The sequence below is a fragment of the Equus quagga genome, chromosome 10 (genome assembly GCF_021613505.1).
Source record: "Equus quagga isolate Etosha38 chromosome 10, UCLA_HA_Equagga_1.0, whole genome shotgun sequence".
NCBI classification, from domain to species: Eukaryota; Metazoa; Chordata; class Mammalia; order Perissodactyla; family Equidae; genus Equus; species Equus quagga.
This window is the reverse complement of record NC_060276.1, coordinates 82,226,657-82,245,872: the sequence shown is the minus strand read 5'-3', so window position 1 is coordinate 82,245,872 and position 19,216 is coordinate 82,226,657. Positions and strand designations below refer to the sequence as shown.

The 19,216-nt window shown below is 42.6% G+C and overlaps 1 protein-coding gene across 6 annotated transcripts in view; it reads right to left on the bottom strand.

Moving 5' to 3' along the window:
* Window positions 1-2,121: 2,121 nt before the first annotated feature.
* SHROOM4 (shroom family member 4) overlaps window positions 2,122-19,216 on the bottom strand; it is a 209,544-nt gene continuing 192,449 nt past the window's right edge. For 3 of the 6 annotated variants that reach the window (XM_046673425.1, XM_046673427.1, XM_046673429.1), the window contains 5 exons: window positions 16,323-17,246; window positions 12,622-12,771; window positions 11,577-11,757; window positions 7,817-8,086; window positions 2,123-6,865 (listed from right to left, as the gene is read on the bottom strand). In XM_046673425.1, coding sequence (XP_046529381.1) covers window positions 6,596-6,865; window positions 7,817-8,086; window positions 11,577-11,757; window positions 12,622-12,771; window positions 16,323-17,246 — 1,795 coding nt within the window. In that variant the 3' untranslated portion in view covers window positions 2,123-6,595. Of the gene's footprint in view, window positions 6,866-7,816; window positions 8,089-11,576; window positions 11,758-12,253; window positions 12,772-16,322; window positions 17,247-19,216 lie in introns of those variants that run through there. The other 3 variants (XM_046673426.1, XM_046673430.1, XR_006890312.1) reach the window with 3 other exon arrangements.

Genomic DNA, 19,216 nt, shown 5'->3' with positions numbered 1-19,216 from the left:
TTAGAGATGAGGCTGAGAGGGGTCAAGTTGTCAACTTACAAAGGTGACATAGTAAGTTAGTGGAGTTAGGATCTAAAATCTGGTTTATTTGCCTAAAGAGGTGAAATTCTTAACCACTCTACCATACCACCTGCCTAGAAAGATTGCCTCTCCTCCCCAATAGGTCCAATCCCTACTCTTCCTGCTGAAGTCATGAGACAGAGCTGAGACTACTCTTAGTCCCTGTGTTGCTAGGTCTGCAAGAGGATGGATGTAGTCATAAGCTCCCACCTCAAATTCAAATGGTGTGAATATTGTACCCTTTGGACTCAGGCATGAAATACATGCTTACCATCGATTTAAATTTTTGCCAATAGGAATGAGACCGATAGAAATAAGCAAAAGATTTTCATAAAACAACTTTATTGAGAAATAATTCATATAGCATACAGCTCACCCATTTAAAGTGGACAATTCAATGTTTTATGGTACATTCACAGAGTTGGACAACCATGATGACAATCTAATTTTAGAATATTTTCATCACTCCAGAAAGAAACCCCATGCCCATTAGCAGTCACTTCTCATTCCCCCAGCCCTTGGCAACCACTTATCTGCTTTCTGCCTCATTGATTTCCCTATTCTAGGAATTTCATATAAACGGAATCATACAAAATATGGTCTTTTGAGACTGGCACTTTACATAATATTTTCAAGGTTCATCCATGTTGTAGCATGTATTAGTATTTCTTTTTTATTGCTGAATAATATCACACTGTATGGATATACCAAGGTTTGTTTATCCACTCTTCAGTTGATGGACATTTAGGTTGTTTTCACTTTTTGGCTATTAGGAATAATGTGGCTTTGAACATTTGTGTACATGCTTTTATTTGAACACCTGTTTTCAATTCTCTTGGGTATATGCCTAGAAGTGGAATTGTTAAGGCATATGGAAACTATGTTTAACATTTTAAGAAACTGCCAAATTGTTTTCCAAAGTGGTTGCATCGCTTTATATTCCCATCGGCAATGTATGAGTGTTTCAATTTCTTCACATCTTCACCAACACTTGTTATTCTTTGTCTTTTTGATTATAGCCTTCATAGTGGATATGAAGTGGTATCTCATTGTGGTTTTGATTTGTATTAATGCTGAGCATCGTTCCCTATGCTTATTGGCCATTTGCCTATATATACTCTGGAGAAATGTCTATTCTGATCCTTTGCCCATTTTAAAATTAGTTATTTTTATTATTGAGCTGTGAGAGTTCTTTATATGTTCTGAATAAAAGTCCAATATTAGATGTGATACACAAATATTTTTCCCAGTGTGTGGATTCTTTTCACTTTCTTGATGGTATTTTTTGCAGCACAAAAGTTTTTAATTTTGATGTACAACAATTTATTTATATTTTTTTTGTCATGTGCTTTTGGAGTTCTATCTAAGTAATCATCACTTAAGCCAACGTCAGGAAGATTTACTTCTATGTTTTCCTCCAAGAGTTTTGTAATTTTAACTCTTACATTTAGGTTTATAATCCATCTCAAGTTAATTTTTGTGTGTGGTGTAAGGAAGGGGTCTAACTGTATTCTTTCCCATGTGGATACCCAGTTGTCCCCAGACCAATTGTTGAAAAACAATTCTTTCTCCATTTTATTGTATTGGCACCCTTATTGAAAACTGACATAAATGTGAGGGTTTATTTCTGTATTCTCAATACTATTCCATTGATCTATATGTCTATCCTTGTGCATCTACCATACTGTCTTGCTTACTGTAGCTTTGTAGTTAGTTTTGCAATTAAGAAATGTGAGTCCTCCAACTTTGTTCTTTTTAAAGATTGTTTTGACTATTCTGAGTCCCTTGCAATTTCGTATGAATTTTAGGTTTGAATTTTCAATTTATGCAAAGAAGTCAGCTAGGATTCTCATAAGGATTGCACTGAATCTGTAGGTCATTTTGGGGGAGTATTGGCATCTAAACAATATTTCTGATCCATGAATGGGGTGTCTTTACATGTATTTAAATTTTTAAAAATTTCTTTCAACAATGTTTTGTAGTGTTCAGTATAAAATTCTTACACTTCTTTTGTTAAATGTATTCCTAAGTATTTCATTCTTTTTGATGCTATTGTAAATGGGATTGTTTTCCTAATTTTGTTTTCAGATTGTTTATTGCTAGTGTATAGAAATACAAGTGATTTTATTTATCAACCTTGTATCCTGCAACCTTATTGAATTCATTTAGGCAGGTAGTTGTGAGCAGTATGAGAAGAGCAAGAATATGTCTGGGATTAGGAAAGAATAAATTGAGTAAGTCAGGACTAGAATAATAGTCACCATGTATTGGGCATATTTGTGATAGGTCAGTCCTTCTCAACTTTTAATACGAATACGAATCTCCTGGGAATCTAGCTAAAACGCAGACTGTTGTCAGTGGGTTTGAAGCAGAGCCCAGGATTTTGCCTAAGAATTTCTCAGTAGATACCTAGTGGCTTTCATTTGTTATTTTTAAGCCACAACGGCCCTGCAAAATACCTATTATTGTTCCCATTTTACAGATAAGAAAATGAACTCAGAAGTTGAGCAAAAAACCCAGGTTCATAGAATAAATGGCTGAGCCAGAATTTGGACCCAATTCATTCTAATGCCAAAGCTGGCTCTTTCCACTCTACTGCACTGGATATCTGGAATAGGAGGAGATCAGTTGGGATATGAACAATGCATGGATCGGGGGGAAAAGTAAGCTTTTCAGCATCAGAGGAGGTGCCTGGAGTGCACTTGGGTCTAAACCTTGAGGTTACCTCGGAGAGCTGATCAGCGAGGACCTTGCTTTCCAGGTTGCTAAGAAGGAAGGTGTGAGACTGGACTGTCATGTAGAATAAGATGATACTAGTAGACAGAACACAAGATTGGAGGAGATCTAGAAAGTGGCTCACCTCTGATCAGGATGAACTCCAGAACCATACTGTATACTATTGAGGTTTACACATGAGATTGCACCTATTGTTGACTCTTCCTGAATTCTAAATTATTTTACTGGGGATAATGAATAGTATAGCATCAGTGCTATTCCTGAGGGGCCAGGGTAAGGGTTTAGGGACATGGGTAAGGCTCTGGTCATATGGTTACTTATGAAGGACTATAGATAGGTGACCAAATTCCTTTCCAATCCTTTTCAGCAGAATATTGGGAGATTTCCATCACCTCAGTCAAAACACGTGAGATGTATTTTTTTGTCCTTAGCACCTTTTATTGAAGTATGACCCTTGATGATAATCTGGCAGGCATATCAATGTCAGCCAAGAAGGGAGTGGTGGAGGACACAAATGCAGGAACAATAAGATTCAGAAAAATAATAGCTTCACATGGGATAGATGACCCCCAACAGTTGTACAACAAACACTGGTCCTTTATCTATAGAAATTGCCCCCTGCCCCACCCCCCTCTAAAGAGCTACTAATCTTCAAAGAATACAATATGCTGTTACAGAAATATTATTGGCATAGACAACTCCTTTGGCAAAGACAGAGGGAGTCACCAAGCTCCAGACTGGAGAAGTGGCCCAGCTTCTTCCATCTGGGGCCTGCTACTGGCAGAGCAGCACCTTCAGGGAGGCTGGGGTTAAGGTTATGGCTCTGGTGCCCCTAGGCAGCTTTTTGGCACATGAGGTTAAAGGGAAAACAGAACCTGAACTTGGTCTTGAAAGAGACTTTTCATCTTTTCTCCTTCTCTGTTCCTCTGCTTCCAGTCTCTCCCTTTCTAGGGATTTATTTTCGGTGTCTCTGTCTCTTTCTCTTGGATTCCCCTTGAGCATTTTCTGTTCTCGCTGAGTCTGCAGCTGGTGGGCCTCAAGGAGACTCAATTACCCAGAGCCCTGGGAGCCAATGGGAGATGGGGAAAGTAAGGAGGACATATGATAGTAACTCTTGGACTGATTCCTCTCCATATATCAACCACTGAGTTTACCTATTACCCACTGGGGCCTGTTCATGAGTATTTGAAGGGAGAGGGCAGAAGTCAATACTAATAACTGTCTTTGGGGAAATCCCTTGGCCTGCCTTCCAAATTGCTACTCCCTGGCAGGCCTTAGTGAAGGGCTAAGCCCAGGAAATGAGAATAGAGGAGAGACACTGAATCTCAAGTAATACTGGCAGCTTTGCAGCACTATCACTCACAATGAGACTGCCACATTAGCAGTGCAGGGCATCCATGCCTCTTTAGAAGCTCACCTCTGTCTTTCGAGCTTCACTGTTCAATATAGTTTTGGGGTTATTTAAGTGCTTTGAAAATTGTCCTTTCATGGGAAAATGAGCATCCTTATACTCTGATTCCAACTCTAGAATAATTTGAGGTGAGATAAAGGACACAAATAACAGAGTCAATAGTACTTGTAGTGTGATAAACTTAAGGTACAACCAATCTAACGTTGATAAGAAAAACCCAGATCATGGTCATGGTGTCCAGGTAAGTCACCACTCTTTTCCCTGGGCCTATATTCCCAAAAAGCTGTTCTAGCCAAAAAAAAAACACCTTAGAATGGTGAACTATATTGCCTTCATCCCCCCAGTACAGGACATCTCAACTTGCTCATTGTTTTGTCCTGGAGCCTATTAAAAAGAAAAGATGGCAACCACAGCCTCTATTCAAAGCACTCCCCAACTTCCTCAACCTTGGTGTGGGTAAGCCTAGCCCTTTACAAACCATTAATCTTCCTGAACAGAGTAGAATCCTCCACTTGAGGGGAGAATAGCAGGTTGACATTTTACCAGCAGCAGTGTACTAAGAGCATACCCAGGGCTCCCCTCAGGATACCCTGCTGGCCAAGATTCTCTCATTGTTTTCAAATACAATGAAGAGGAAACAGAAACTCGAGACCAGTATTTGTAGCAGCAGCAAAGTTTCTTGGCAAATTCTTTGGTTGAATGAGGCACCCCTGCTGCTACAGTTGACCTCCAAGGACCCTGAGGAACTCAGCAGTAACTAGAAGAGATGCCAGGGTTTGCTGGGCAGGGCTGTGCAATACCAAGCATGAGCCCCAGTTAGCAAGGAATAGGGAATTGAGCTGGATAACAAGGGCAGAGTTTGGCCACAACTCCCTTTCTGCCATTGCCCACCTGAGGGCTTTTCCAAGATAGAAACTGGCTATGGGTGTCAGCAGCAGCATTAGTTGTTTATGTGCCTAAAATCCTGGCTGGATTATAATTTGCCCCGGGGGGCCTGGCCCTGGCTGGAGATTTCAGCTACTATGAGTTTTGGTTCCCTGAGCCAGGTCCCAGGCTGGAAAGCAATTGTTAGATAGAGGAGCTTCTCCTGAGCTTACCTCTACCCATTCCTTAGCTTGGAGATGGTAGAGAAATGGGTGAAGCTTTGTCACTTTCAGATTTTTTTGGTTTCAAGAAAAATTGAGTAAGAAAAAATTGAACCCTGTTGGGAAGTGCTAAGCTCACGGTCATCTAGACTTCAAGGGAAGTATAGGACCAGGCCATAGTAGGGAAGCTCTGAGTTCAAAGTGAGAATTCTTTTCTTCGATACTTGTCAGCTATAGTGGGAAGAACTCAAGGCCTCGGCACTCGCTTATTTAGCCATGGTGAATTCAGGCTGATCTGCAGAAACGCTTTCCTTCTGGGCTAACTTTTCCCTCTCTAACTCCCCTCTTCTCACCTTATTAGTTAAAAAAGAAAAAGACAATCAAAACATAAAAATAAATAAAATCAAAAGGCCATTTAAAATACAATAATAACAACTCCCTCCCCTCAATAATGAAACATGTATCCAGAAGTCAGCTTTAGTAGAGCTATTAATGGCCCATAGTGTGAAGCCCTTTGGGTAGGCCACTGTAACCCCTAGCAACGAAAAGGCAAGCTGAAACAGGAAGCAGTAGGCCAAAAGTCTTAGGATAGGAGGAGGGCCACACTAGTCAGGGATGAAAGTAGGCCTCTTCCTCCTCAACTAGATGCTGGGGAAGGTGGGGGTGGAGCTAATTTGTTTAAGCCTAGCTCCTTCCAGCAGGACACCTGGGGATTCCCAACCTTTGCTCACATTCTATTAAGTGTAATTTCTCCTTCTCTGTTTCCCCCTGCAAAGCTTGGGGTGCGGGGGGGGGGGGGGGTCCTGAAAATGGTGGTAAGTGAATGCCCTCAAGACAGCCAGCTATCTGTGGGAAGTGGCTGGGTCATGAGCCTTGGGGGAGAGTGGAGCTACACAGGCAGCTTCTCTCTGAGTCTTGAGAGGCCGAGTGTGGGTGAGTGGTGAGTGTGTGATGTTTTTGGTGTCCTAGTACAAAGAATAATGAAGGCACTTTGTTGGTTCTGTGTGTGGTGAGTGCTTGCCCATGCAAACCGTGGGAAGGAGAATGTGGTTGTATGATCACATCTTGCTGCAGCTCCTACTTCTTGCTTCTACTCCCTAGAGTAGAAGCTTGGGGCCTCCCCAGGGTCTCCTGGCTGGTTGGGAACACTGCTAGGTATGGGCAGTGAGAGACATTCAGGGTAGAGGATATGGAACAAACTGCTAACTAACTGCTATCTACTCGCTAACAAACTGCTAACGAAGATTGAAAGCATTTCCCATTGTGGCTGGGCAGGGATGGTATGGGCAATCTGCTGGCAGAATTAGAAATTGCTGGGCCCCAGGAGTAGGCTCTCCCTGAGACATTTGAGCTGCTCTTCCCCGAGCTTGATCTTCTCTTCCAGCTCTCGCTGTTCAATGATGAGGGCAGATTTCATCTTTACAAAGTGCTGGTAATCTTGGAGCTGGTCTTGAGGCAGGTAGCGGGAGACCATACCAAACACCAACTTCTCCCGGCGGTCCACGTGCTCCTTCAGCTCCTTGGCATCTGCCAACTGCCCTGTCAACTGCTGCTTTTTCTCTATCAGCACCAACTGGGGAAGCAGAAGACCAATTAAGGGCCATCCCAATTACCAGTAATCTGCCTAACCCAGTGATCTACCTGGGATGCTGCCACAAAGCAACTACCCACTCTGCTAATGGATCAGTCCCTAGAATTCCTGCCCTGAAGTCAACCTTCATGCAAAAGCCTTTCTGTCCTATAGCAGACAGGATAAACACGACAGCGATTCTGGACAGGGAGATGTGAAACCACCTCTTTCCATCTCTAAGCTGTCTTTAATCTGTGGACACCACTGAGGTTGGGTGGGGTAAAGCTCAGACAATGCCATCGCGTGCCTCTTCCGTTGGGTGAACAATCATCACTGTGACAATGCTTTCAAAATGGTATGTGTCTCTGTCTGGGTGTATGTGTGTGAGTGTATGTATCTATGCGTGTATGCATATGCATATGTGCCTCTTATTGTGGATTCACATTTGTGTCCAAAACCACTTGCATAGGGAAAGATAAAGCAGTTTTGGTTCAGGAATATATGGAGAGTGACCCAACCTGTGAAGCTGACAGGTCTCCCAATCTCCCCTACTTGGTGAGACCTCCTCCTTCAATTCTGAGAGAGTGAGGCTGAATTGCTGCTGCTGCTGCTGCTACTACTGGCAGCTAGGACAGATTCAGTGTTTACCTTGTTTTGGGTCCTGTTTTAACTAATTAACATGGATTATCTAATTTAATTCTCACAACCTCATGAGGCAGGTAGTGTGTTCAACCCATTTTTTAAGAGACCGAGTCAGAGTGAGGTTAAGTAAGTTGCCCACAGTCACAGCTAATTAGTGGTAGAGCCAGAATTTCAAGGCACTTAAAAGCCAGTGACCACACTCTTAACACTATGCTCTCTTGCCACGCAGACTAACCAAACTTGAAAGAGGAAGCCGTGAGGAAAAACAGATGGCATTTCCCTCCATCTAAACCCCAGATACCCCAACTCTACCTTCTCCTGGTTGGCCTCTGAATCGATGCTGTTGAGAGCATTCTCCACCCGGGCCAGTCGTCCAGACAGTGACAGCAACAGGTTGACCACTTTGTCTAGGTCCCCGATAAACAAATGATATTTTTCAAACTCATTGGATTTGCAGACGGCTTTCAGGTTGGCTTCCACCTCCTCCCCAAGGGCAGAATTGGCACTGATGTCCTCCAGCAGTCCTCGCTGGGCCTCCCGCAGGACAGAAAGTTTTCTGCCAATGCTTTCAATAAGCTGTATCTAGGAGAAATAAACAGGAGAAGGCAAAGGATAAGAATGGGGACCGACAGAAACTGATCTGTGCCTGTAACCTCTGTGGTGGGATCCAAGTAACAGATGGTGGGCTCTACCCCAGTCACTGGCAACAAAGGAAACCTGAGCAAGTCATGAGCAATTCCAGTTTTCTGGACAGGCAGCTTCTCTCCCATTCTCTTCAGATCTGGTAGGAATCTGTCACTACCAAACTTCTTGGCATTAGATAAGTGGTACCCATGGGCTAATTCTCATTTGTCAAATGTAACTTAACAAATGCTTGCTGAGACTCTTTAATAAACAGGAACTGGAATGCTTGTGAAAGCATAGATTGGAAAAGCATTGTCATGGAGTATTTGCCTATTGCTTCATTCTCCTTCAATCCATTTAAGTACCTCTGATGTTTATAGCACTGTGCTAGATCTTTGCCCTCCCCAGCTTGGCTTCTGAGGCCTTTTAGATAAGAGTGTGAGTTCTGGAGTCACTAATGACTAGGTTTAACTTCTAGCTCTGTGACTTCCTAGTTCTTCTGCTACTTTAGGTGAATTTCTTTATGGAGCTTTACTTTCTTTATCTGTAGAATGTGGGGGGGTGGGGTGGGTAATTGCATTACCCACGTCATTGAACTGTAATAAGAATTCAACGAGATAATGCATGCAAAAGGTTTGGCAGAGACGAGATGCTTACTAAAAGCTGGCTGCTATTATTATTATTCAGTCTGGCCCCCCCCCCCACCATTCTAATCTCATTCCTCAGAACTTTTCAGGATTAGCTTCTCACTCTCTGCGTTCACAACATTTTTTGTGTGTTCATTTTTTTGTCGTTGCTCATTTTTGTGTTCCTGGTTTGTTTGTACAGTTCTGCCTTCTCTTAATCTCTTCCTTCACTTTGGCAATTCCAATTCTTTCTTTGGAGCCCAGCTTTGCCCTCTCCCTCCCTGCAGGAAGTCCCTACCCCCATAACTCTTCTTCTCAATGATACTTTTCTGTTCTGAACTCTCCAGTCTTAAAGAATTAGAACTCTGTAGTATAATTTGAGGTTGTTCACTTTCTGTTTGATGTGTGAGTCTGATCCCTCTCTTACTATTGATGGTAAATTTCTCAAGGGAAGCACTGCCTGTGTCTTCTGATTTGTCTCCCCTATAGGTAAAACCAGTTCTGGGACTGCAATCACACGGAGGCAGTGTGCTAGAGTGGAGTTTTGGAGTCAGAGATGCCTGGATTCCAATGTACGTGTGCAAAGCGGAGAAATGCCTCCCCTCCAAGATTGTTGTGAGGGTTAAATGAGATCATAGAAGTAAAATACTTAGTATTGTGCCAGGCACATTAAGTGTTCAATACATGTTTACTGAGGCTGCTATTATTATTATTATTATTATTATTACTACCACCACAAGCAGGCACTCTGAGCTAATGAACACTTGTCTAGCTGCAAGGTCCTGATAAGAATAGACCCATCTCAGGTTGCCCATAGCCTTTGCAGCTAATATAGCACTGTGGTTAAGAGCATGGTCTCTAGCACCAGACTACCTGCGTTTGAACCCCAGCTCTGCCACAAAGAAGTGGTGTCACCTTTAGCAAATTACTCAATTCCTCTGTGCCTAAATTTCCTCATCTAAAAAAAGGATAACAATAGTACCTATCTCATCATGTTGTTATGAGAATTAAACGAGTTAATGATGTTACATGCTTAGAATAGTATCTTGTATATAGGAAATATGCTTCAGTGTTTGTTTTACTATTATTCCTGCCTAGCCACTCTGGGACCATAGGTTTGTAGTTTTCTAAAGTGTGTTCCTTTCTAGTAGTTAATTTAGAGATGTCCACGGTGACCAAGACTTAGAGAGACTGCTCTGGGTCTAGGGCCTGTTGTCATATGTCAGAACTGGTCAGAAGTCAGGAGATCACCATGGTCTTAGTGTGAAGTGTAACAGACTTACATTTGGGGAAAATCTAAAACCCACTGGGAATTAGAGATCAATGATACGAATGAGGTAACACAATTAGATACCAAGGGGCTCCCAGTTATATCCCTGCCTTCTGCTTTCCCATACAAAACCCAATGCCAGGGACAAGGCATGGCTGGGCGCCAAATGATCAACTTGGAAAATCACCTACCCACCACAGCTCTTAGGTTCCATAGATCTGGAAGGATGAAAGTAGAGAGAGTCCTTGGTTTCTCGGAACTTGGGCTTTTCGACCTAACTTCAACTGGTGGAAAGTGTAGTAGACAGAGCTGTGGAATCATTGGAGACGCAGGTAGAGCTGAGCTGCTTTTCTGGGATATTGCAAATCAGTGACCTTCCTCACCTATCTTCCTCAGAGACGAAAACTGTCCTAGCCCACCTACAGTCACTTCGAATCACTATCTGCTCTTCTGTGCTTTGCCATTTATAAACATTTCTCTCTTTTCCTGGTCAGACTTTTATTAGGTTTGCTCTGAATAAAAAGGTCCTGAGTAAGCCAGGAGCAGCCCTGCCCTGCTCAGGAACATGGACTCCAAGGAAGCAGGCATCAGGATCAACAAATCTTTGATACCACTATGCTTCCAATTCTTTCTCTGACATTTGGCTTCAGATTGGAAAGTGGTGAGGGGGTCTCTTGCAAATAGCCTTGAGCCTTCCTATAGGTCACATCCTGAATGAGAAATATGAGCAGAAGAGCAATTTACCTTGAGTTAAGATGCCCACACAGTGGTAAATTGGGCCTTTGAGGTTGCCATGGAAACCCTATTTGCTTATGAAATAAAATGGGTAAGTGCAAGGACGGCAAAGTGATTCCAGGAATTTGATTAGAAAACCAGGCTAGTGGTACTTAGAGGAAGAAAGGGGAGGCTTCAGAACAACAGTATCATCATCTCCATTTACCTATTTTAGTATTTTTAAAAAAAGAGATTACAGACTATCCTTGAAAGTAAATACTAAAGTTTACCAGTCTATAATTTCTCATTTTCTTTCTTAGTCAGTCTGTTCTCTTTTTCAGAAAGTTACAAAGAGAATACAATCAATGACTGCCATTGGTTGGAGCTCACTGGCAAAAACTCGGATGTGCCCTTGGTGGCAAGTTATTTACAAAGCTAGCTTATTTCAGAGGGACAGCATAATAGAATAGAATGCATAGAGCAGAGTAGACAGTCTTGACTTCAAGTCCTGGATCTACCACTTAGCCTGTAACCCTGGGCAACCTAGTCCTCTCAACTGGTCAAAAGGAGATAGTAATGTCTACCTTGTAGAGCTGTTTTAAGGATTAGAGAGACACTGTTATGATGATTATGATTACTACTACTATTATTACTATTATGGATCCGACAAAAAGGAGACTGTAGTTGCATTTGTGAGAAACCCAGAGAGGCTATTTGATTTCCACACTGGAAATATAGAAATGCACCAAGATGTTCTGGAGAGCATAGAGGGCAGGTCAACCTCCAGACATACTCAAGTTAAGTGCTGAAAATCTGTAAGGCATATCAAAAAGTTCACCTTTTTTTGAGCCAGTTCATGGTCAACTTCCTCTTCTCCCAGACCAATCTCTACCATCTCGGGCTGGTCTTTCAACTTGTTCAGCAGCTCTGCCTTGGCCACAGAAATATTGTAATAAGCTGAGTAAGAGGTAGGGATCCCTGGGGCCCCCTGAGGAGGCGAGAAGTGCTGAAACTCTTGTCTGTGGAAACAAAGAATGACCATTTGAGCACCTCTGTTGAGAAGCTGTTAACTTTTCTGCTTCTTAATTTCCCCATTTGTAAAATGGGACCCTCCTTCACCAAAGAGTTGTAAAATAAGGAAATAATGGACCAGACCAGGAAGCACTGTTCAAATGTAAACAGGCCACATGAAGACTATCTAGAAGCCAAGTCAAGGCCACCTTTAAGAAATTAGAAGGCTACTCATATGCCCCTGATGTCTGCAGCCAGAATGATTTGGTTTGGTCATTAAGACCCTACTAAAATCCAGAAAAACTGGCAGGCCCCTAATGTTCTGGGCTTCTGATCATCAATGATTCCCCTTAGTTCATGGCCCCAGAATACAGATCCCGAGGGAAGGGCTAGGTTGTAGGGACATATCTGAGACCTTAGCTATTTGTCCTCTAAACTGTTGGCCTCCCTCCTACCCATTCTGGATTCCCATCCACTGTGGCTTTATCTAGTCTGCTTGCTTACAAAGGCACCCTGTAGCTTTCCTGGACACTCTCATCATTTCTTCTTTCCTGGTGGTGCCACTCCTGCTTGAAATGGTCCCTCCACTGCAGATCTCCCACAGCAAAGAGGTCACCCACGACCTCAGCAGTGGTCACATGTTGGAGGCTGGGGTTAGCACCCCTGCCAGGGACTTGTCACAGCCTACCACGTCTCTCATGAGCTTTCCTAAGACTGCCAGCAGTGGGGCGGGCCTTCGGCCTGAGAAGGGATAGGATTTCTCCACTTCTGGCATATCCCCAAAGGCCCCAGCCTCCTCCATGGTTGCAGAATGACATGGGGAAGAAATGGAACCAGTGGCACCCAGAGGCTTGAAAAGTGTAGCAGCAGACCCTGTTGTCTTGGGTTCACCAAAGCCCGCGGGGCTGAGGTGCTGCTTCTCAGAGCCCCAGCCCATAAAAGAGAACTGCTCCTCAGGAAAGAAGTAGCTCTGGCTCCATGCTGGCTTGGGTTTGGACTCTTCTGTCATCAAGGCTTCTGGTCTGGCATGAGTAAGAAAATAAAAAGAAATGCTTCAATGTCAGGTGTCAGTGATGGAGGGGCAAATAATTCTACCCATGGTTTATGCAAGGGGGAGGCCCACCCCCACTATATTCTTGTTTCCTACCAGCTACCCCCACCCTCCACCTGTCTGTGTCGCTGCCCCTTTGCTAACCTCTAGCTGTTTGAAAGGAAAAATAGGAAAAAACTCATTAGTCATTTTTGCAGCTATTTGCAGCTCTTAGATAAAGGTCAAAAATAATGGCTAAAAGGCTCCACAGCTATTTACTGATTCATGCTATGCTGTCTCCTAATTCATCACACAAAAGAAATTTGGGCATGCCAATATTCCTCATCCTAGGTACATTTTACATGTAGGTTTTCAAGTGAATAATATTGATAACAGAACAATACTAGCTAACATTCATGCAGTGCTTACTATACCCCAGAAGCTGTCCTAAGATATACATGTGTATGTGCGTGTGTGTATATGTGTGTAGTCACAGATCTAAAATTTAATGCTCATGACAACCATTTTACAGATAAGGAACATGGGGCATTGAGAAGCAGTGACTTTCCCAAGGTCACCAGACAGTAAATGGCAGAACTGTGATTTAGACCTAGTGACCTAACTCCAGAATCTGTGCTTTGAGCCACTATACTATACTGCAGAAGGGAAACCTGACATCATATAAAACCCTGCATGTAAGGAATTTTCTCACTGGACTATATGTTAGCAGAGAAGAGAGAACATTCTGGAGGAAAGATGAAAGTATAAACTTAGGAAATTCCTGTGTATAAGAAAAATATTTAGGGCACGTGTGAGAGTTCTGAGTCAGAAAGTGCTGAAAGTAAGTATGAAATTAAAAAAAAGAAGAGGATGTGGCTGTATGTAAATTATATCTCGATAAAAATGGAAAAAAATTTAAAAAGGATGTGCTAATTGGAGACTCAGTTCGCCAGCAGACACAGCCCTATACCATATTATGGTGTATCATATTAGGCACTATGTTTCTAGGCTCCTTTCCTTATACCCTCCATTAATAAGGCAGGGGTTACAGGAGATCTATGAGAACATAATCTGAATTTAATAATGAACATTGAAGCAAAAATCAGATTCCTTCTACAGAGCACTGAGAGGAAATGCAAAGAGTCCATAAAGCAAGCTATACTTGAACTTGAATCAGAGTTATTAGACTTAACCAAAACTTGATAATCCCAATAACCTGCTTCTACATGTATCCCAGCATTTTGCAACTGAACAGTACACGGGTTATAGAGATACTCTGGTTTAACTTAGATGAAATTAGGATGTCTTTTTTGCATTTTAGATTCAAAATAGTACACATCTACTTGCCACTAACAATATTCTCCCTTACAAAATCTTAAAGCCACTTCCTTCTAGTTAGAACCTTGTGCTTTCTGAGGGTCTAGAATAGGATCACTTCGACTAGTCTAGAGATCCTGGGATGATGTAGTGGGCACAGTGAGCCAGACTTCCTGGGTTCTGGCTACCTGTGGTCTTCCACAATTACTTTATCTCCCTGTGCCTCACTTTTCTCATCTAAAAAATGGAGACTAATGGTATCTATTTCATAGGTTTGTTGTGAACAGTAAATCAATTGATATACAAAAGTGCTTAGAACAATGCTTGGCACATAGTAAGCAGGCAGAAAATATTAGCTATGTTGGGACTGATGCTGTTCCTTAAATATCCATCAAAGACGTATCTGTAATTGATTTCTTGCAGCTACTAGCCAGGGCTGTGTGCAAACAAATGTTTCCTCTCACATCCTATGGTCATTAAAAAAAAAATCTCTTGAACAAGTTACAAGATCTCTAGTAATAGCAATTTCCTTCTCTCTGGCCAAGGTGCCAAGGTGAATGGAGGTACATAAAGGAGGGAGGACCAGGAAGCTGAAAGCGGTAAGGCTGTGGCCTGTAACTACTACCTCTGGTACACATTGCCTCACAGGAGACAGAAGGGCCTCACGAAGACCTGGTCTACTGTAAGAACGAGATCTCTCTGAGAGAGGCTACCTAGGATGGCAAAATAAGCATGGGTTTTGGAGTCAGACAGATCTGGCTTTGAATCTTTGCTGTGCAATTCAGAGTTAGTTAGTGCCTTACTTTGCTCAGCTTTAGTTTCCTAATCTGTCAAATGAGGATGATAACGGCCCATATGGCTGTTGGGAGGATTAAATGAAATAATCGATATAAAAATACTAGTAGTGTCTGGCACATAGCAAATACTTAATATGTGTTCATTCATTCATTCATTCATTCTTTCTTTCTTCTGAAATATTAAGTGCCTACTATGTGCTAGGCCACTTTCCCTTCTCCCTGCTCTGATAGGTTAACAATCACAGTCACTTCGCACAAAATGTTTTGTAATTACACTAAGAATGCTCCCCAGCTAAATGGACAACTTGAGAAGCTCCCACTAGGGATCTGATAAGAGATTCTCACAGCGTCTGGGAGCCTGGTCCTGTAAGTGCTGTGCTTGTGGCACCTTGGGCTGGAAAATTTCTCAACTAGCTCCAGATAGCCAAGTAATGGATTTGCCTGTCAGTGAAAGACACAATAACAAGGTACTTCTAACAGCAACAAGTCTCAGGCAAGTTCCTTCTATAAAAGGACCTAAAGAAAGCACTTAGAGGATAACACCTGCCCCCCTACCCCCACCCCCAGTGGAGAGGGGGTTGAGCTCTCTGCAGGAGGACTGGCAAAGCTGAATGCCAAAGCTCTTTTGCTTTGGGGCAACAAGAACAACCACACACTGTGGGGAATGCAGAGAAGCAGTGGCACAGTGAAGGGAGCAGACACCAGCAGTCCTGCCGCTAGACTACACTCCTGCTTAGGCCTCCCTGTCCAGGCAGCTCATCCTGTCAACTACCACCTACTGCACACTGAAGCAAATGCAAAGAGCCACGGGAAACAAGGATGGGGGGATGAAGAAAGTGTAAGAGGAAAAGAATGCCCTTAGCTGTTGTAAGGAATGATCAGTGCATAAAGCACCCAACCCCAGGAACAGCTTTGCTGGCTGGGGTGGGGAGAAGAGTTTAGAAGCCCAAGTAGGTCCTAGAACAGAGGCAGGTCAGGTTGTGAGCTGGCCTCTTGTTCTAGAGAGCAAGCAGAAGAAAAGGTAGAAAAGGGCCCGAGCCAGGCTTCTGGGAAAATTCACGAGGCAACAAGGGTTTAATGCCTTCTGGCTCAGGGGCAAGAAACTGATGTATACCTTAAAGACAAATTGAGAAATAATACACATAGTATTTTGATAGTGATATTTAGGGATAAGAACACCAACAACTACCATTTACTGAGCACTTACTATGTGCTAAGCATGGGGGTATGCCCTTTTACATAGATCATCTTCATATTCACAACCATGTGAAATAGGTATCATCATGTCCATTTTCCAGGTGAGAAAACTGAGGCTGGGAATAGTTTAATTGACCAGCCCAAAGTCACACAGCTGGTAAACGGTGGCAGCGGAATTCAAACTCATGCTGCCTGCCTCTTTAGGGATCAAATGTCTTTTATAAGCACTTACTTGGGGGAATCAGTGGTCTCCTGCTCTGATGTCCTCCAAAGCCCACCAATGCCATAATAGCAAGGGGGCTGAGCCTTCTCAGGTTGAGATCCCAAGTGGCCCCTTATTGAAGGCAGGAAATCACTGGAATGGTGAACAAAAGACTCTTGCTCTGCTGGGAGGCTTTGTGAGCCCTGCCTTGAGGTCTCCAAATGGCCAAAGGCCATGGGTTGTGCCTGCACCAGGACCTCCTCAGGATTGAGGGTACAGGAACTAGTAGTTTCTGAACTGAAATACTGGGGTGGCAGCTCCTCCTCCTCCCCCTCCTCTTCCTCCTCTTCTACCCCCTCTTCTTCTTCTTCCTCCTCTTCCTCCTCCTCTTCTTCCTCATCCTCTTGCTGCTGCTGTTGCTGTTGCTGTTGCTGTTGCTGCTGTTGCTGTTGCTGTTGCTGCTGTTGCTGTTGCTGTTGCTGTTGCTGCTGTTGCTGCTGTTGCTGTTGCTGCTGTTGCTGCTGCTGCTGCTGCTGCTGCTGCTGCTGCTGCTGCTGGGCTGCACGGAAAAGCCTGTACTTCTCCCAGTTGGGAGGAGGAGGGCGAGGAGGAGGAAAGGCCTTCTTCCTGGCTCCCAGAGGATCCGGCTGGGTCTCATCAACTTTGGTAAAGATCTCCCTCCTATGCTGCCCCCAGGCCCGGGAGCTCTGGGGCTCCAAGCTGATATGGCTCTCTGAGAAGGCACGGCTGCGTAGTGGCCGGGGCACGGAGGCCATGGAGCTCCCCTCCTCATATACTGAAGTTTCCTCTGTTTTTTTCAGGGAGTGTTTGAAGTCTCCCAGGAGGTCAAGAGAAGAGATTGCTCGGTAGCTTGACAAGTCGAGTGCTGGGTTCTCAGTGCAAGGATGGAAGGGGGTTGCCCATGAAAAGCTAGCCTTGGAATGAGCCATTTCCCTGCAAAACAGCACATGAGGATTGTGTAAAACAAGCAAGTTGCAGATGGTCCCATATTTTGGATGACATCATTTATGTAAAATGTAAAATGGCCACAAAACAATGTAATATACGTAGTAAATGTAATAATAATAATAATAGTAATAAGAATATATAATATATAATATTGATAGCTAACACTCACTGAGTATGTACTAAATGCCAGGCACTATTTTAGGTGCTTTCCATGTCTTAATTTATTTAATCCTCACAATAACCCTAGGAAGTGGCTATTATTATTGTCCTGACTTTACAGCTGGGGAAACTGAGGCAAGGACAGGTTAAGTAACTTGCTCAGGGTCATAAAGCTAGTAAGTGGTAGAGCTAGGATCTGAACCTGGACAGTCTAGCTCCAAAGTCTGAATACATACATGGCCCCTGTCTATTTGTAGCACTCAGACTGAATGTGCTACATTTGAGGGCTTACAAATCTGGTTATCTTGCTTCATCTGTTGTTTTTGTTTGTTTGTTTTTTAATTATGAAAAATTTCAAATATTTAGAAACACACAGAGATTGCTATAATAAATACTGATGTTCCCACCTACTGCTCAGAATTAGCACATTTTAATACTTTGCCATTGATGCCTCACAAATTTTTTTTAAGAAATAAGAAATAACACACTTTGTTTCACTCCCCACTTCCACTCCCCTGCTGCCTCTCTAGATGCAAGCTATATCAGGAATTTGACATGTATTCTTTCTGCCCATGTTCTTCTACTTGTAACAAAAAACATCAAGCAAGCCATTCACAAATACCTGCTATTTTGGATTTAAAATAACTCCTTCTAATGCAATTCCAGTTAGAATTCTCAACAGGAAGTTTTAAGTATAGAATTTTCTAATTAACTTGCAAAATAAAGCAGGATATAATATTAAAGAGTATTTTGCTACAGAAGAAATGGGGGGGTGAGTAAGGGATTAAGCATATTATAAAGCAATTATAATTAAAACAGTGTGTTACTGATTAATGGAACTCTGGAAAGTCCAGAAACACAAACTATCAATAAAAACATCCTATATAATTGACCTTCCCTAACAATGAAATAAAGATTATTTAATAAATTTTTTTGAGATAACTGTAGAGCAGTGTTATTTGGAGCTGTACCATATATTGTATATAAAAATAAATTCCAGATTCAAGCGTTAAGGGTGCATGTGTATATATATAAAAATTTAATATATATGTATATATAATATACTTGGAAAAAAGTATCATAAAATTAAAGACGATCACTTGTGAGGTGAAATAAGATTCTCATCTTATAAGCAACAGAAAAAAATATCCAAGGAAAAGAAGTCCAGGTTTGGTTAAAAATGTATAAAAATTGGTGCCGGCCCACTGGCGCAGCAGTTAAGTTCACACCTTCCGCTTCTTGGCAGCCCGGGGTTTGCTGGTTCGGATCCCGGGTGCGGACATGGCACCGCTTGGCATGCCATGCTGTGGTAGGCGTCCCACATATAAAGTAGAGGAAGATGGGCACGGATGTCAGCTCAGGGCCAGGCTTCCTCAGCAAAAAAAGAGGAGGACTGGCAGTAGTTAGCTCAGGGCTAATCTTCCTTGAAAAAGAAAAGTATAAAATAGGTATAAAAAGTCAAACTTCTGTATAATAAAGAGTGACTAAAGTCAAAGGACATCTCTTTAGTCTCAGAGTATAAAGAGTTAAGCCCTCTAAGCCAGAAAGATCTGGCTTCCTGCTGTAGCCTGAGCAATCAGCATCATACTAAGTACTGCCTAGTAACAGGAAATTCCAGCAGTTCAATTAAATCATCAGACAGAATATCTATTCAATAATCATGCTTAAGACTGAGAATATTTCTTTAAAAAATAATAATACACATAATGGTAGCCAAGCTCAGAGAGAATGGAAAGCAAAATCCCCTTCACTTCCCTCATCTCCAGTCCCCATCCTGGCTAGTTCATCACTCACAT